Genomic DNA, 14506 nt, shown 5'->3' with positions numbered 1-14506 from the left:
GTGTTACTTCCATCATGTTTGGTTTTGTCAAGGCCTTTCTATTGTATGTGAGGCGATGTCTCGTTGCCAGTTTGAGTTGCATCTCCCTGTTGACAGGTGATGGTTGGCATCTTTTCATGGGCCTCTGGGCCATTTTTGTATCTTTTTGGAGAAATGTCTGTTCAGATCCTTTGTGCATTTGTGATGGGGTTGGTCCTTTGGTTGTTGAGTTGTAAGAGCTTTTCATCTATTTTGACAGGAGACTATTATGAGATGTGCAACTTGGAAATGCTTTCTCCATCCTATGGATTATCTTTTCACATCTGTGATAATTGTTTCACTTTAATGTCAGATGTTTTCAATTTTGAGGACGTCTACTTTATCTACTTTCTCCTTCATTGCTGTACATTCAACATCATATCTAACAATCCATTGCCAAATCCAAGGTCCTCTTATGGGCTTCAGTACTTAAGACTGAGGCCATTGTTCTATTTTGAGTTAATCTGTGTGTGTGGTGTGAGGTAGGGGTCCACTTCCTTCTTTTTCCTTGGAGACTATTCTTATGCCCATTGAATAGTCTTGGTCCCTGGTTGAAAGGCACTTGGCAGTAGGTTTATTTCTGGGCTCAACTTTCCCTCTGTCTTCATGGCAGTACCATGCTGCTTTGCTCTCCGCTCATTTGCCATCAGTTCTGAAATCAGGAAGTGTGAGTCCTCCACCATTGTTGCTCTTTTCAGCTATTCTTTAACTACTTGGACCTCTTGCAGTGCTGTGTTACTTTTAAGGTGAGTTTTCCATTTAAGCAAATGATAATGTTAATAGGCTGTTGGGACATTGAGAGGATCACATTGACCCTGTAGATCTCTTTGGAGAGTGTCTCCATCTTACCAATATAATGTTTCCCAATCCATGAACATGAGGTGCCTTTCCCTTCATTTAGGGTCTCCTTTCAAAATCTTTAATAGTTCTCTATGTACAAGTCCTGAGTTTCTTAGTTACATTGATTCCTAATATTTGGTTACAGATTATTGTATCTGTGTTCATAAGAAATAAGGTCTATTCTTGTGATGTCTTTATCTGGTTTGAGCATCAGAGTAATATTGGCCTTCAGGAATTACCAGGTGGTGTCCCTCTTCTGTTATTTGAAAGAGTTTAAAACTAATTCATGTTCATTCTTCCCTATATGGTTGGTGAATTTCATAATCAAAACCATCTGATCTCGGATACTCATTTAGGAGGTTTTCATTTTTGCCTCAATCCCTTTACCCATGATAGGTCTCTTGAGATTTTTTACTTCTTCTTGAGTCAGTTTTAGTACTTTCTGTGTCCCTAAGAATTTCACCTAAGTTTTCTAATTTGTTGCTGCAAAATTGCTCCTACTGTTACAATTCTTCATAACTTCAGATTTCATATACATGTGTGTATGCACTCATGTATACACAATATATATATATGAAATCTGAGGTTACAAACGATTATATACATATATGTGTGTCTTTATATACACTTGAATAAATGTGTGACTATAGTAAATGGGAAATTAAACAAATACATGTATATAATGTGACATGTGTACATATAAATAATCACATATACACATATATATTCTTAACAAATCTCTTCTTATTACCACAAATCATAGAACTGTCCATAGAGGTGCAGAAGCGACGAGATGGTAATGTCACCTTGAGTCTGAATCAGGCAAAGATGCAGCTGAACTGGAATCTGGCACAGGAATCTGCTCACAAAGGTAACATCAGAGATGGGGAAAAGGTGGGCATGTCCACCTTACAACAGTATCATGTTGTTTGGAAGAGGCCTCAGGTTGGAAAAAGATGCCCAAAATACAGAATTCAAGCTTAAAGAATGATGTGGGTGGGAAGAGGTAACTAGAAGAGCGTCCAAAGGGGAGGTTCTGGGGAGTGATGGGGGCACATTCTGTTGTGTGCACGTGTGAATGTGGAGCAGCAAGTCCCACTATTATGTATCATTATAATACAACAATTCAAAAGGAGGAGAGGCCATATAAGGAGGAGGCCCTGGTGGAGACCCTAAGACTCACCCGTGGCCTCGTCTTGCAGGCCTTTCTATGGTGGGCTTGGTCTCCACCCCAGGGATGGGCAAGCTGCTGGCCGAGGCTCCCCTGGTCCTGGAGCCTGAGAAGCAGGTGGCTCCCCATGGGACACACAAGGACTCGCTGCTGACAGTCTCACCTGTCCTGCTCTCAGAAGTCATCTCAGTCTTTTTGAGCAGAAAGGACACCCAGAACCTCAGCTCGCCAGTTACCTTCACCTTCTCCCACAATGTGAGTGTAGGGGTGTGGGAAGAGCCCCAGGCCCAGGAACACCTTTGTTGTCTGTCTTAACCTTGAGGTTCAGTGGGACTCCCTACAGGTGCCCCCCATCCAGGAAATTCAGACGTTCCCAAGCCACTTCTAAGGGGTCAGTATCTCTAAGCACAAAAGACCAGCTCACACCTCTGTGCTCTTCCTACAGCTGGTGACCTCTGAGCCAAAGCGTGAAGTGCTCTGTGTCTTTTGGGACCATGGACAGAATGGATGTGGTCACTGGACCACTGCAGGCTGCAAAACATTGGGCACCAAAGATGGCAGCACCACCTGCCGCTGTACCCGCCTCAGCAGTCATGCAATCCTCAGGGCCAGCTACAACGTGCAGGTGAGAGGCTGCCTTCATCATTGACTGCTGCAAAACAGATTTATGCAAATGTTGCTGCTTAAGTAAAACAAATTTGTTACCTCACACTTCTGTGGGTCAGCAACCCAGCAAAGGGGGGATAGGTTCCTTGCACATGGTCTTACAAGGCTGAAATGATCACATTGGCCAAGGCTGCAGTCTCACCTGGGACTCACGGCCCTCCTCCCAGCTCCCTGGTTTCAGGCAGAATACAGTTCCCTTCCCTTAGCAGCTTTCAGCAGGGGACCACACTCCCTTCCTAAGAGCCACCCACATTTCTTCTCATATGACCTCTTGTAGGCCTTCTTCACCAGGCCTCTGCCCCCTGAAGTCAACAGCAAGGTGAGTTTCCCCAGCCAGGACAGGGAGGTGGGAATCCCTGGCATGGCCCAGCGTCCACCCCTTGGCCCTGAGATTCCCATCCACCCATGACCCCTCATCTCACCTCCCCAGAGTCTCTCCCACTTCTTTGACAAAGTCAACAATCTGCACAGGGATTTCAAGCCAGTTGTGGCCAAGGACACCATCCAGGTAAGGGCAGGTTCCAGGGGAAGCAGGGGGAGACCTCCCATAGAGGGAGAGGGGCAGCTGTGGTCTGGGGAAAGGGGGACAGGCCTAAGAACAGTGGGGTCCTGTTATGAGCTGGCCACTATCCCAGGGCAGATGGAAGAGGACACAGGTAGCCACACACACTGTTGGACACCCACGTGCACTGTCTCCCTCTTGCTCTCATCCTGGTCTTTGTCGTCCTTGACTGTCACAAACCAGGGCTGAACTCTGAGGAGCAAGGGCCACCCAGGGAGTCCCAAACCATGCTCTCTCTATCCCCAGCTGGACAGTGTCTGGGTCTGCTCTCTGGGGCTGAGTGGTCAAGCTCTTTGTGTGGTCCTTCTGGCCCAGTTCCACCTGCTCTGTGCCCCCATCCCTCCAGGGGATCATGCAGGAGGTGGATGAGCTGTTGGAGACCCCTGGGGACCTGGAGACCCTGCCTCCCTCACAGAAGCACAATGTGGCCACTCACCTGCTTACAGGCCTGGAGAGTGCCCTGACACACTTGAGCAGGGGTCTGCCTGAGGGGACAGCAACCTTCAATTATTCTGCAGGCACAGGTAAGTCCCTGGCTCTGTGCCAGCCCGTGTTCCTAGCCTCATCCTCTTCTGATCCCACTAGAGCTGAGTGGCCACACTGTACCTCAGTGACTCACATAAATAATCACAACAGTAAAAAAGGTAGAAAACCAAAACTGTACACATATAGGTAGCAAAATAGAAAGATTCAAAAAACTAATATGGAAGAATACAAATGAATCTTTTTAAGTATGCTTTGTTTCATTGTGGTAAAATTCACATCACATAAAATTCACTATTTAAGTTCACCATTTATCATTCACCAAAGATAAAATATATAAATAAAATCCACCAGTTTGACATTTCAGTGGAATCAAGAACATTCACAATCTGATGTAGCCATCACCTCCATTTCTAAGACATTTTTCTCCAAAATTAAACACAGTGCCTCCTCGGCTTTCATCTCGCTCTCCTCCCCTCCCCCAAACTTGGCATCCACTCACCTGCTTGTGGTCTTAATGTAGCTGCCTATTCTACCACTTAGTAAAAAGCAATCATACAAAGTGTGAACTGTCCGTCTATCTTCTTTCATCTAGAGTAATGCTTTTGTAACCAGAGTTTAGAAAGAATTCATGTTCATCCTTCCCTGTATGATTAGTGAAATTCAGCCATATAGAATTGGTGAAAATCTGATCTCTCATGTTTATTTATGAAGGTTTTTCATTATTGATTCAATCTCTTTACCCATTATTGGTCTCTTCAAATTTTCCATTTCTTCTTGAGTCAGTTTTGGTAGTTTCTATGTCCCTCAGAATTTCTCCATTTCATCTCAGTTATCTAATATGTTGGTGCACAATTGCACTTACTGTTACAATTCTTCATAACTTCAGATTTCATATACATGGATGTATGTATGCACACATATGTATACACAACACATATATACATTACATATAAAATCTGGAATGTACACATATGTGTCTATATAACACACATATATATGTGTGTGGTTATTGTAAATTGGAAGTTACACATAGGTCCTTGATATATGTGATATATAATATACATATATAATACAATTGTATATATTGTACATATACAATATCCACATATCCACATACATACACACACACACACACACACACACACACATATATATATATATATATATATATATATATATATATATATATATATATTCCTAACATAACTCTTTTTTCTTCCTGTGACTCATAGAACTGGCCCTGGAGGTACAGAAGCAAGGAGTTTGCAATGTCACTTTGAGTCTGAATCAGGCAAAGATGCAGCTGAACTGGAATCTGGCACAGGAATCTTGTTACACAGGTAACATCTGAGATGGGGAGAAGGTGGGATGTCCACCTTACACAAGTACCATCCTGTTTGGAAGCGGCTTTAGGGTGGGAAAAGATGTACAAGGATGTGAAAAAATACAGAATTAAAGACTTAAGGGTGATGTGGGTGGGAAGAGATCATTAGAAGAGTGTCCAAAGGGGAGGTTCTGGGGAGTGATGAGGCCACTTTCTGTTGTGAGCACGTGTGAATGTGGAGCAGCAAGTCCCACTATTATGTATCATTATAATACAACAATTCAAAAGGAGGAGAGGCCATCTAAGGAGGAGGCCATGGAGGAGACCCTGAGACTCACCCGTGGCCTCGTCCTGCAGGCCCTTCTGTGGTGGGCTTGGTCTCCACTCCAGGGATGGACAAGCTGCTGGCCGAGGCTCCCCTGGTCCTGGAGCCTGAGAAGCAGGTGGCTCCCCATGGAACACACAAGGACTTGCTGCCAACAGTCTCATCTGTTCTGCTCTCAGATGTCGTCTCAGCCTTTTTGAGTAGCAACAACACCCAGAACATCAGCTCGCCAGTTACCTTCACCTTCTCCCATCCTGTGAGTTGCAGGGGCGGGGGGACCACGTGTGGGAAGAGCCCCAGGCCCAGGCACACCCTTGTTGTCCTCTTAAACTTGAGGTTCAGCAGGACTCCACACAGGAAAGCCAGCCCTTCCTGGGTCAGCATCTCTGAGCGCAGGAAGACCAGCTCACACCCCTGTCCTGTTACTACAGCTGGTGACACCTGCACCAAGGCACAAGGTGCTCTGTGTCTTCTGGGACCACAGCCAGAATGGGAGTCACTGGACCACTGCAGGCTGCAGGACAGTGAGCACCGGAGGTGACAGCACCACCTGCCACTGTACCCACCTCAGCAGCTTTGCCGTCCTCATGGTCCACTACCACGTGCAGGTGAGGGGCTGCCTTCAGCATTGATTGCTGCAAAACACACTTATCAAATGTCGCTGCTGAAGTAAAACAAATTTGTTCCCTAGCAGTTTCTGTGGGTCAGCAACCCAGCAGAGGGGGATGAGTTCCTTGTACAGGTTCTGAAAGACTGACAAGATCACATCATTCAGGGCCGCAGTCTCTCCTGGGTCTTGCAGCCCTCCTCCAGCTCCCTGGTTGCAGGCAGAGTCCAGTTCCCTTCTCTTAGCAGCTTTCAGGGGGGACCACACTCAGTTCCTAAGAGCCACCCACATTTCCTCTCCTATGGCCCTTGGTTGGGCTTCTCACAAAACACCAGTGTTCCTATCTGAAAACCAACATGAAAATGTATAGAATCCCTCTCAAGTTTTGAATGTTTTCCCAGGAAGAGTCCAGATCTTTGAAGCAATCACCTGATCACACCAAACCAGAATAAACTCCCTAATCTAAAAGTCAACAGATCGAGTCCTAAATTCCACCTGCAAAATCCCTCTACAGCAACACCTAGATTATCAGAAAACTGAATAGAAGAAGGTTTGTGTAACAGCAGGGGGTGGACATATGAAGACCAAGTTAGAATTCTATTTACCACCAGGGTCTGTAATTCAACCGTGGTCGGGGTTTCAGGTTTACAAAAAAGGAAGGTCTGGTGAAGTTGAGGTGAGAGGGGTTCAGAAGAGTCAGGGAGAATAGCTGAACCGGCTATTTACCTCCTCCTCTAGCCAGGTAAGTGGATACTTCTGCTTCCCCAGGTTCAACTCTCAAGTGAGCCCACTTATGAGCATTCACTGTGAGCACCTGTGACCATGAGCATGACAAGGATCTCAGCCAAGAGCTTTTTGTATATTATGGAAATTAGATTTTGTCTTTACATCAGAAGTTCTCAAAATTCATCACTTGTTAATATCACTTGGAGGACTGTTTATTTTTAAGTGCTTTCTTAGGAAAAAAATTCTATTTTGTAAATACGTTTCAAGAACAAAAAAGAATCAGATACTTGGTTAAAGGAAGAAAATTAATGATCATGGTAACTTAAAATTTACACTTTCCCACCTATTTCTCCAAGTCCTCTTAAAACCATGAGGAAATGAAAAGAAAACCCACCACCCATTACTCTTTACCCAGAGGCATCTATTTTGAAAGTTTTGCCTCTGTTTCATTTATCAGGTGTCATTCTTTCCCTCTGCTCCTCCTCTGTCCTGCCTCCTAATTTCCCAATTTTGTCTTTACACCAGAGTCTCAAATGTAGCATGCACAAACGTCACCTGCAGGGTTTGTACTTTGTTTTCAAACATTTTCTTGGGAAACCATTTCAAATTTACAGATATGTTGCAAAAACAAAATCCACATAAACAACATCTGTGTGCACTTCATCCAAATGTGCCTGCTTTGAAATGTTGCCTTCATTATTTACCATTTGAACATTTCCCCTCCCTCTTTCCTCTTCTCTCCTCTTCCCCTCAATTACATTGAAATAGAATTGATGGTGGGCTTTTAAATATCCTTATGGATTTAAGATGACTTTCAGAAAGAAGTGGGGGAAAGGTGAATTTTAAGCTACTGTTGTCATTAATTTTATTTTTTTAACCAAGTATGTAATTCTGACTACACAGGGACTTGTGGCCAGTAAGAAACAGGCAGAGCTGGACTGAGGCCAGTGGTGTCTGGGATGGGAGGTTAACGCCTGAACACTGAGGTGCAGGTTCTGTCCTGTGGCCTCATGGGACAGGACAGAGGGACCCTCAGCATGGGCTTCACACACACACACTTACATATCAACATACGCCTTACTGTGCCCCATAGTCAGGAATCCCGGGTCTCCTCCTTGAGTAAGGACTCTACACATCCAGGACCTTCTAGCCGCTTACCTGCTCCATTCAGAAAACCTTACAGTCCAACCTTCTGAACCTGGAGCACCTCCCCCATCAGCTTCACACCTGGACCCGGTCCCTCCATTCCTGAATCTGCTGCCCCAAATGACAGATAGCGGAGGGTTCCTACCCCAGAGCAGGGCACGTGGATATAAAGGCTCCTCCCTCTGCCCCAGGACGACGACCCTGTGCTGGACTTCATCACGTGTGTGGGGCTGGGCGTGTCGCTGCTGTGCCTGGTCCTGGCGGCCCTCACCTTCCTCCTGTGCAGAGCCATCCAGAACACCAGCACCTCCCTGCACCTGCAGCTCTCGCTCTGCCTCCTGCTTGCCCACCTGCTCTTCCTCACGGCCATCGACAGAACCCAGCCCAAGGTACCCGGGTGTCCCCACCCCGCCCGCCCAGGGGTGCTGAACTCAGGAGCCAGGCTGCCCGGGCTCCTAATCAAACAGCCTGGGCCCCGGGGAAGTCCGGAGGAGATCAATGCCCATTTCACGTTGAAGGATTCAACAACAAAACGAATCCTCTGGACAACCCCATCACCTACATCTCTTGTTCCTTAGCAAAAGGCTTGCAACATCCTGGGGAGGTTCCTTCATTAGGGGACCGGGTAGGGTGAACTGACGCAAGCTCTAGATGGTATCCATCAATCACCGGACGTGGCTCCTGATGCAATCAGGAGACGTGAAGGAGGCGACGGGGCTGGCGTCACATGGCACCCCGTTTTACAGCAGACATTTTTTACCAGGAGAAAAAAAGGAGGTTAATTTGGTTTATCGAGTTTTCAGAATTTCTATTTGGTTCATTTTTAGATTCTGGGTTTACTGAAATGATCTTCCACTTTCTGCATCTTCTCCAAATTCATTCTTTACATCTTCTTTTAGCTCGTTCAACATTTTAACTAGGAGCTTTCTGAATTCCTCTCCAACATTTCCTCTGCTTTCACGCCTACAGAGTCAGTTGCTGGAGTGCTGTGGGCTGTGTGGTCTGCTCCCTTGCTCTTTCCTGCTGCTTCTAGGTCTGCCCACCTTCTGGGTTGACTATCTTTTCTGCTTTGATTCATGGAATTATTTAATGAGCTTCTATCTCTTAAGAGCCCGGGATGGGTGAATATCCAGCTACTGATACTGTCATTCAGTGTGCGCCCTGAGCTGTTCCCAGGATCAGCACCATTTGGAGAGAAGATACTAAACCCTGTGAACTACAGTCACTTATAAAATAATGTGAAAAGCATAGTGCAGTAAATGCATAAGCCGCCACATGATCATTGGTTGCCATTTGTAAGTAGTAGGTCCTGCTGGCCTTGTGTGGCCCTGCTGTTCGGGAACCAGCAGCGCAGGGGGTTTGTGTACAAGAGCATCACCACTACTGCATGAGGAACTCCACAGGGCAGCACTGGGACATTATGATGTCATCATTAAGGCATGAGGAATGACTTAGGGCAGCCCTGGGAGGTTGTGACGTCACCACTACTGCATGAGGAACTCCACTGCACAGCCCTGGGACGCTGTAACGTCACTGGGCAGCAGGACCTCTCCAGCTCTGCTGTGATCTATAGGAGCACACGTGCAGCGCCTGGTGCACAGCAGAATCCCCCACCACAGGGCTCAGACAGCATCCCAGGCCACACCCAGACACTGATTGTGCCCCTGGGTCTCTCTCCTCTCCAGATGCTGTGCGCGGTCACCGCGGGCGCCCTGCACTACCTCTACCTGGCCTCCTTCACCTGGATGCTGCTGGAGGGGCTGTTCCTCTTCCTCACCGCACGGAACCTGACTGTGCTCAGTTCCTCCAGCAGAAACAGGCTCATGAGGAGGCTCATGTTCCCTGTGGGCTACGGAGTCCCAGCTGCCATCGTGGCCGTGTCTGCAGCATCCAGACCTCACCTGTATGGCACCTCTACTCGGTAAATGCGGACCCCACTTGTCCTTCTCCTCTCCAGCATGTCCACAGCCTTCACTTGAACCAAAGTAGCATTTTGAGTATTTCAGAGCTTAAGCAGTAGAGTGTACTGTGACATATCACACATACAGGGAGTCTGGCTTCCCGTCCTTGTGGTTGTGCATGTGTGGAGTGACTCTGGTCGTGGAGTCCTACATGAACACAGCAAAGTGATGTTGTTCTCTCTCTTGCTCAGCTGCTGGCTCCGTCCAGAACAGGGGTTTATGTGGAGCTTCCTTGGACCCATCTGTGCCATCTCTTCTGTGAGTAATGTCATCAGAGTTCCTTCCTGTCCATCTGAGGGTCAATAGAAGCACAGGATATTAAGGATGGTGACAGGACAGACTATCCCTGAATTTTTATGGGTTGCATTGGGTTTTCCAAGATTTCTACATCTACAAATTCTAACCCTATTTCAAATACTAAAACCCATTCCGGTGTAAAATTGATGCTGCAAGGGTTAGAATGCACAGATAACAGATTTAAAATTTTATTCAATAAAACTTTGCCTTGGGGGATGGGGGTGTAGTTCAAGGGCAGAGAGCTTGTCTGGCATGCACTAGGGTCTGAGTTCCCTCCCCAGAACTGCAAAAGAGAAAAGAAAATATTAAGAAACCTCCTGCGGTCTCTTTTGGGGGGTTCTTTTTAGTTATACGTGATGGTAGAATCCATTCTGATACAATTACATAAGCATGGAATATACCTTATCTAGTTAGGAGCCCATTCTCGTGAATGTACATGATGGTGGGATTCACTGTGATGTTGTCATATATGTACACAGGAAAATTATGTCAGATTCATGCTGCTGTCTTTCCTTTGCTTCTTGGTTTCTTGAAGGTCAATTTGGTTTTCTTCCTGATGACCCTCTGTATTGTGAAGAGCAAGCTGTCCTCCATCAACAGAGATGTGTCCACCCTCCAGAACACGAGGTGAGATGGACCAGGGGACATAGATGACAATGATGCCCAAGAGCAGAGCCATGTGCCTGAACAGCCCCTCATGTCCCTCCTCCGGGGCTTCTGAGTGGCCCACAATTAAGAAATGCAGCTCCACTTCTATGGCTGCCATCTCAGACTCAGGGCTCTGCTGCTTACTCCAGTTCAATCCTCCAGAGGGCAGGGTTGTTCCTTCACTCAGCATCTTGGTAAAATTCATGCTCTTTCTTCTGGGTTTCTCTGATTAACCTTTCAAATTTTTGCATATCATCATTTAGTTGTATTAGACACTTGAACAGGGCATACGATTAGTGAAAACAGAAATTTGTCCTGTGTTTGTTTTCTGAGATATGATCTCACTATGTTTCCCAGGCTGGCCTCCAATTCCTGGGTTCAACCATATCCTCTTGCCTCAGCCTCTTCAGGAGCTGAGGCTACAGGTGTGCACCCCTGCCCCCAGCTTCTCTTTGTAATTTTTTATGTCCAAGCCCTAGCACGGGGCACCCTCAGTAATGCTGTATTAAGGAAATTAGGGATCTGCATGAAACATCGTAAAACTCTTTGAAGTAAGCTTATGAATTATCACTGTCCTGGGTCCAAGTCAAAAAGCTATCCTGGACCCAAAATGGCATTTCTACTGCGGGGTATCATTGAGAGTAAAGATCAGAGTTCAGTCCAATAAATCGCTTACAGGGGAGAGTAGGTGCATCCATGGGTGCAGAGGGGAATAGCCTGATTTTGTTGTGGGTGCATTATAAGCCTCCATTCTCCCCCAACCTAGGATGCTGACATTTAAAGCAATGGCTCACCTCTTCATCTTGGGCTGCACCTGGTGTCTGGGCGTCCTGCAGGTGGGCTCCCTGGCCCCCGTCATGGCCTACCTCTTCACCATCGTCAACAGCCTGCAGGGTGTCTTCATCTTCCTGGTGTACTGCCTCCTCAGCCAACAGGTACCCTGCCCAGCTCCCACCCATGCCTCCCCACCCACACCCCTCTCTGTGAGCTGACCCAGAGCGTGGGTTGCCTCTGCAGGTTCGGGAACAGTACAGGACATGGCTCAAGAGGATCAGGAAATGGACAGCTGCATCTGAGTCCTACACTCTGTCTAGCAAGGCTGTGTCTGACACCTCCAGACCCAGCACGGTAGGGTCACTCCCTGCTCCCAGAGGACACGTTTCCTGGTATTGGCAGGATTTCTCTCCTCCTGTCCACAGACCATGCTTCCCCTGCCTCCTGGACTCCACCATCCTGCCTGCCTGTCCACTGACCTTACATTATTCTCTCTCCCTCCCTCCCATCCACCTCCTTCCCTCTTATTATCTTTGTGTCTCTACCCTTATCTGAGTCTCCTAAAGACCCTGGTGATGACCTTAGGCTCAACTGGACAATCCAGGGTGATTTTCTCATCTCAAGATGCTTAACATGCATGATCCCACTGATATGTGAAATGCAAACATTGATCTCATAGAAACAAAGAGTAGAACAGTGGTTCCCAGAGGCTGGGGAGGAGGGGGTGGGAAAAGTTTGATCAGGGGGTACTAAGTTACAGTCAGGAGAAAGAAGCTCTGTGGTATGTCGCACAGTAGGTCACTAGACCACAAAGTGTGCTGCGCCTTTCCAACAGCTCTGAGGGGCTGGAGGCCGCTCAGTGGGAGGCCCTTGCCTGGCATGTGCACGGCCCTGGACACATCCCAGCACCACATTTCCTTAAAAGCCAGAAGAAAGGATTTTGAGATTTTACCACAAATAACTAATGCATGTTGGAGGAGATAGTTATGTTTAACCTGATGTAAACACTCACACTGTAGACAGGCAGGAAAACATCACATTATACATTAATATGTGCCATCTAAATAGATTTAATGTAAAATTAGATTTTTTAATCTTTAACATACTACTACTTGAGAAGTTCCTTTTCCAGACATGGTGAAACTCACAGGCTATGGGGTTAGGGTGTGGATGTCTGTGGGTCATTATTTTGTCTATCACACCAATTACATAGGTTGGCTTTCTCTCTCAAGCCGTCATAATCTGCCTCATGTTCTAGATAATTGAATAGATTCACCACCCCCTCCCTCCACCACAGCCCCTAGGAATGATATGCACATTGAGAAAAAGAAATGTCAACTTTTTGTCCAAAAAATGGGAAACCATCAGATGGGGAAATTCAGGTGTTTCTACCATCTTGGGCACTGGACCACTGTGTTGGATCCCTGATGTCATTTTATCTTCCAGTGTCTCCTTAAACTGGGCATCTCCAGGGTTTAAGTTGTTGGAGTATCTTTCTCTCATTTTGGAATGCCTTCCTTGGCTCATTTAAAAAAAAAAAACATTTGTCTTGTAATCAGTTCTGAATAATTTTCTGAAGCACAGCATTCATAAGGCTCGAGTGAGGTTGCCCATCTAAAATAGTAGAAGTGTGCTGAGCTTCCACAGATGCAGGAATGAAATACTCCGTGGGGACGGGGAAGATATGGAAAGAGAGAATTCAACACTCCTTCCTTTAATAGTAGGTGATGGGCAATAGATAACAATGGCAGCCTTTCCTTAATTTTCTTCCTGTTCTCAGTCAGAAGCCAACACAAACCCTGAAGTGGGGAGATCAGATCCATCTCTCTCTCTTTTTTTTTTTTTTTGGCAGAGAGGTACCAGGGATTGAATTCAGGGGCTCAACCACTGACCAACATCCCACCCCCACACTGTATTTTATTTAGAGACAGGGTCTCACTGAGTTGCTTAGCGCCTCACTGTTGCTGAGAATGGCTTTGAGCTCATGACCTCCTGCCTCAGCCTCTCAAGCTGCTGGGATTACAGGCAGGGACCACTATACCTGGTTCAGATCCATCTTTTGAAAGATACATTTTTTGTGTGTTTTTGCAGCACATTTACCTGCTCTTGTCTTCTGTAACTTAAGGGTTAGGAGATGTAGGAAGATGAGACTTCTGAGAAATACCAAAATCAGCAAAATTACATCCAATGTAGCCTGTTGGTCAAGCCCTAAGAAATCAATCAGGCAAGACAATTTTGTGATTGAAATCTTCATTTGAAGAGTGTGTGTGTGTGTGTGTGTGTGTGTGTGCGCGCGCGCGCATGTGTGAGTGTGTGTGTGTGTGTGTGAGAGAGAGAGAGAGAGAGAGAGAGAGAGATTAAACCCCATAAACATATATGATTATTATTTGCTGACTAAACATTTCAAAAACTAGGGAGCAGGATGGTGGATAAGATCTGCCAGTTGTCATCCCCCAGGCACAACAGATTTTAACAAATATAATTTAAAAATTCCCTGTGTATATTGGAGGTGTGCCACGTGAATATAGGATACATACAGAAAATAAAATGGTTACTGTAATAAGGCTAATTAACTTATCCACCATCTCATATTCCTTTTTTTTAAATCAAGCAACTAAAATCTATTTATATAACAAATTTCTTCTTTCCTTTTTTAAATGGAACTTGTAAGTTGCTTTTCTGCAATCTTATATGTCATTTTTAAATAATTATCATTCCAGACTGATTAGAAAGACTGTCTGAGCTACAGCCTCCTTCCCCATGGACAATCTGAACCGCCACTGGGTCACATTTAAGCCATTAGGACAGGACAAAGACTCTGCTATGTGTTTCAAGAAATCCATGGTGTTGGCCATCTGAAAGGATTCATGGAGGTCATGATCGACATTCAACTCCTGCAGAACCTGAAATGTGTCCATGCCTGACATGGTGCTGAGCAAAGTCAACATCCAGATG

General features: G+C 46.0%; 1 protein-coding gene across 1 annotated transcript in view; it reads left to right on the top strand.

Moving 5' to 3' along the window:
* Positions 1-14506, top strand: part of LOC143400037 (adhesion G protein-coupled receptor E2-like) — a 33515-nt gene that overhangs the window by 16529 nt on the left and 2480 nt on the right. The window contains exons 9-17 of the mRNA XM_077110238.1: positions 1622-1729; positions 2061-2296; positions 2490-2654; positions 8063-8260; positions 9557-9792; positions 10024-10090; positions 10665-10756; positions 11544-11712; positions 11795-11905. Coding sequence (XP_076966353.1) covers positions 1622-1729; positions 2061-2296; positions 2490-2654; positions 8063-8260; positions 9557-9792; positions 10024-10090; positions 10665-10756; positions 11544-11712; positions 11795-11905 — 1382 coding nt within the window. The remainder of the gene's footprint in view (positions 1-1621; positions 1730-2060; positions 2297-2489; positions 2655-8062; positions 8261-9556; positions 9793-10023; positions 10091-10664; positions 10757-11543; positions 11713-11794; positions 11906-14506) is intronic.

This window comes from Callospermophilus lateralis, chromosome 1 (genome assembly GCF_048772815.1).
Source record: "Callospermophilus lateralis isolate mCalLat2 chromosome 1, mCalLat2.hap1, whole genome shotgun sequence".
In the NCBI taxonomy this organism is placed as follows: domain Eukaryota; kingdom Metazoa; phylum Chordata; class Mammalia; order Rodentia; family Sciuridae; genus Callospermophilus; species Callospermophilus lateralis.
Note: the sequence above shows the minus strand (reverse complement) of the source record. Positions and strands in the feature narration are given on the sequence as shown.